Consider the following 4,380-nt stretch of genomic DNA (forward strand, 5'->3'; position numbering starts at 1 on the left):
ACTTGACAGTAGTCTTCAAGAATGGGCTCTCCCCCATCCTGAGCATCTCACCAACAACGTCTACAACAGTAACAAGTGCAAGCATCCTCAGAGCTGCCATGCACTTCTGTTTGGCCGAGAAAGAGAGTTTATCACAGCAATCCCATTTGAGATTGAAGTAGTCATCTTGTGCCTCCACTCCATCCATAATGCGCAAAAATAAAGGTTTCCGCATGCGAACGACTATGAAACCATGTATCGTCCGAGAAACTAGGTTTGTGAGCAAAGTAGTAATTGTACAGTAGCTTTGCTTCGGACACCCTGTCCTGATTGATCACTCTTCACCCTTTGATTGAGCTCTTGAAGTTGAGAATATGCTCCACTTGCCGGTCCATTTCCTCTTGCATGCTCATGAGCATAATCATGTCCACTTCTTTGTCTGAATCCGACAAATCGAAGAACTCATCTTGAATCATTTGGACAAGCTCCGTCGGTCCATGCTCCTTGTTAGACGAACAATCGAAATCCACCGTTTTCCCTAACAAAATCACAAAAAAACCGGTTGGATAATGTGTCGAACACATCAAGCGCAAGGCGGAGCCTGAGAGATGCCGGACGGACCACGAAGGTGTTCGGGCCGGAGATGACGTTACCCACGATGAGGACGGGAGAGCGAACTGCTCTTCCGGAGATGGCAGCGCAGAGCTTGGGAATGGCTCCGCAGCGCGCGTGGCGACGGAGCGCGAGCCGAATGGCACGAAGGAGGAATAAGAGAGGAGATAGCAAATGAATGTGGCTGGTCTTGGGAGTAGATTTGGTGCAATTTGGGGTGGGGTCGGGTTCGACGTGGTGGATGTGCCCGGACGCGTCTGGGCGTCCCCATATCCGCCCCATATTTGGGCTAGATACGAGGGGTGCCGGTCAGTTCGGGCGTTTGAGGGATCCGTCTAGATCAAATTTTTGCGACCAGACGGTCCGCACAGACGTAAGAGACGAGTTTGAGGCGCACGGCTGTAGATGCTCTAACCTCCTCTCCGGAATGTATTGCAATGTGTATAGAATGTGCCAATGGACACCCACATGGTCCCTCGTGTGTGCATGTGGCGTAAGATGGGATGGAACCTTTTTATTTGAGGAAAGGGATGGAACTTTACATGTCCACTACTAATTGGCACATATGGAACATAGTACAACAGAACCATTATATATGCTTAGTACACATGCATGTGTGCCAAAGTGCTGGCTGCTGGTGCTAATATACCTCTCTTAACATCCAACAACCAATAATTTTGCCCAGTTTTTCATAATTAGCTGGGCAATCTGATTTTTGCTCGGTTTTTCTTAATTAACCGAGCAAATCTTTTCGTCTTGATGAACATAGGAATCTTGTCATTTTAAAAAAACTACTGTCTATGGGATGAATTGTATGGATTCACCTTATGCTCTGATGTGGCGTGCATCTATGCAACGGTACGTTGGAGAAAAAATTGGAGTAACTATGCTAGGTCATCCAACTGCACTGATGTGGCGTGCATCTATGCACGGTTACGTCAAAGAAATTTTTGGAGTAACTATGCTAGGTCTTCCAATTGTGTGAAGCCACATTGCGTCAGTAACTTTAGTGAAGCCAAGCCACATTGTTCAATGTTGACCAAACTTGTTCAATGTTCAATGGTTTTCTCTTTCTCCCTCTGGAGTATGCTACTTTTTCTCTATTGCATCTCAATCCACCCTCATAACCATGTAATAGAATTGTACAAATAAATATTTTGGAAACCCGTAAATGGTTAAAATCATGGAGTTTTATCATACCATAATTTATATCTACAAAATAGTCGTAACAAACTTACAAGTGGAGCATTTGGAAAGAACTCATGACAATGAAAGTACAAAATGATATATATAGACAAGTTGAGGCAAACCAGCATCTATTGCATCGGCAGTATTTTTTCAGGATGAGGTTCATATGGCATATTTTATCCCATCCATGTGTGTACTCCCTCTGTAAAAAAATACTATAAGACTTATCTAAACGGTATTATATTTCTTTACAAATGGAGTAGTAAATTTAGGTTTTGGGCCTGTATTCACCTGTGAGAGTGGAGTGCCTATTATGCTGCACCTTGAGTGGTCTCAATTTTAAATAACCGAGATGGTCATGACTGGCTGATCAACACTTGATCTATAAAAGGAGTGACAAGCTTGCGTTTCTTCTCGCCGAGCACGCGAGGTGACAGTCGATCGACTTCCTCTTTCTTCTCTTGTACCGTCGCCTCTCGGCATCCTGCTAGGTTGGCAGGACATCAAATTTCGTTTCTCCCATTAATTCCCATGCCTAATATTAGTGCTGAACTAGTGATTGATGCCAGGTAAAATTTTCGCTAGATTATTTTTAGTTTTCGTTTCCAGTTTCATATATACTACAAGTTGTTCACTTGCAAATGCTCTGTGGTTGACTTTCATTTCATGGCCGATTTGACAGGGAGGAGCATGGAACCTGCTGTATGGCCACCCTGCGACTTTCATCTGGCCGATTGGTCCATGTCCATGGAACCCACTGGAGGTGCGTGGGTTCCTGACGAGTTTGCTTCGTCCACTGAAATGCTGGGCACCTGCTTCCAGACGTATGTTCCTAGCAGCTCTAGCGGAGGGCAGCTGCAGCAGGCTCAGTATGCGGCAGCCACACCGAACTTACCTTTTCAGGAAGAAGAAGAAGCACAAAACAAGACGGGCATTGAGATCCACGACCCCGACCCGATTCAAGTGTTCGAGGAAGCAGCACACCAGTTCGCGGTTGACGTCGGCAGTTTCGACATGAAGATGCATAGGTATCCCGCAATCATTAAACGTCTCGGCAGCTGGTACACCACCCCGCAGAGGGTGTCCATCGGACCTTACTACTACATGCAAGACGACCTCAGACCGACGGAGAAGATGAAGCATGTGGCTGCCTACCACTGCATCATGTCGTCGCGCCTCTCCGTCCAGGAGTTGTACTCCGCGGTTGTCTCAGTGGCCAACGAGACCCGCAGACTCTACGACGACGACAAGATGGCAAACATGGGTGACGATGACTTCCTGCCTATGATGTTCTATGATGCCTGCTTCCTAGTGCAGTACATGCTTTCATATACCCGCTCCGATATGGATCCGGTGCTGTGCGACTACTTCCACAGCAATGAAAGCGACATCTCCCATGACATCATGCTGCTTGAGAACCAGATCCCCTGGCGGGTGGTCAAAACTCTGCTGAGTTTCATTGGGGTGCCATTGGCGGAGTTCCTTACTTCGTTCAAAAGATCACTGCGAAACTACAGGGTCCCCGAGAGGTATCTTGTGGACTTGGATGATTCCTACACACCACCACATTTCCTCGGCCTTGTCAGGTTCTATTTTGTAGGAAAAAGCGAGGCCAAACGGACAGGCCCAACCCAAACCCAGTCGATTTTGGCTTCTGCAAGAGCCATGGAGCTTGCAGAAATCGGCATCAGGCTGACAGCCAAGGACGAAACCGAGCTCACACACATACGCCTTAAGAAGAAAGGGTGCCTCTTCGCGGAGCTCTCCCTGGCCCCACTGTCCCTAGACAGTGCACACGCATGCTATCTTGTCAACATGGCGGCCTTGGAGCTGTGCACATACCTAGCGGGTTGGGTCGAAGATGAAGATTCTGCTGTCTGCTCCTACCTCCTCCTCCTTGGAATGTTCGTGGACCGGGTAGAGGACGTGGACAAGCTGCGAACGCAGCGAGTTCTGCAAGGAGGAGGAGGGCTTACCAACACGGACATGCTTGCCTTCTTCGCCAACTTTCACGACCTGCCTGAGGGACGCTATTATGTCCACACCATGAGAGCTATTCAGGGTTACATGGACACGAGGTGGAAGCGGACACGATCGCACGCCTTCCTTTACAATAACTGGAGAATTATCGCCGGGGTCTTCTCCGCCATTGGTGCGCTCGTGGGTATCGTCGGCACGCTTATGTCTCTCAAGAAACCATAGCTCCCTCCCTTTGCCGTCTATGATCGATCATGTGATTTTGCAAGCTTTAATTTATTTGTTATATTTCCTTTTTGTATCGATCGGAATGCTATTTTTTTTGCAAGTAAATGCTCTCTATAATCTCCTGGGTGTTGGTGTTTTGTTTCTTGCAAAGATCAATCACACATCCAAAACACAGAACACGCGCCCGGAAAACTCTTGGCCCCCAGCTGTTGCTTCCTGTACTTTTAGACTTGGTTGCTTGTGGCACTGTATGTTCTCTTCCTTTGGCTGGAACCTTGAGGTGGCCTTGGATGTCGTTATGGCGGTTGCTTTATAATCGGGGAAACCCTTTTTCGTGAAAACTCTTGGCCAAGGACTTCTATTGTGCCTTCTATTTCTTCTTATTTCTCTTAACAC

The 4,380-nt window shown here is 47.3% G+C and overlaps 1 protein-coding gene across 1 annotated transcript; it reads left to right on the forward strand.

Moving 5' to 3' along the window:
- The first annotated feature begins 2,227 nt into the window (after positions 1-2,227).
- Positions 2,228-4,029, forward strand: LOC119311447. The gene is made up of 2 exons (XM_037587083.1): positions 2,228-2,348; positions 2,462-4,029. The coding sequence occupies exons 1-2, from the start codon at positions 2,342-2,344 to the stop codon at positions 3,979-3,981; spliced, it is 1,527 nt and encodes a 508-aa protein (XP_037442980.1). The 5' UTR covers positions 2,228-2,341; the 3' UTR covers positions 3,982-4,029.
- The last annotated feature ends 351 nt before the right edge of the window (positions 4,030-4,380 follow it).

The sequence above is a fragment of the Triticum dicoccoides genome, chromosome 1B (assembly GCF_002162155.2).
Source record: "Triticum dicoccoides isolate Atlit2015 ecotype Zavitan chromosome 1B, WEW_v2.0, whole genome shotgun sequence".
NCBI lineage: Eukaryota > Viridiplantae > Streptophyta > Magnoliopsida > Poales > Poaceae > Triticum > Triticum dicoccoides.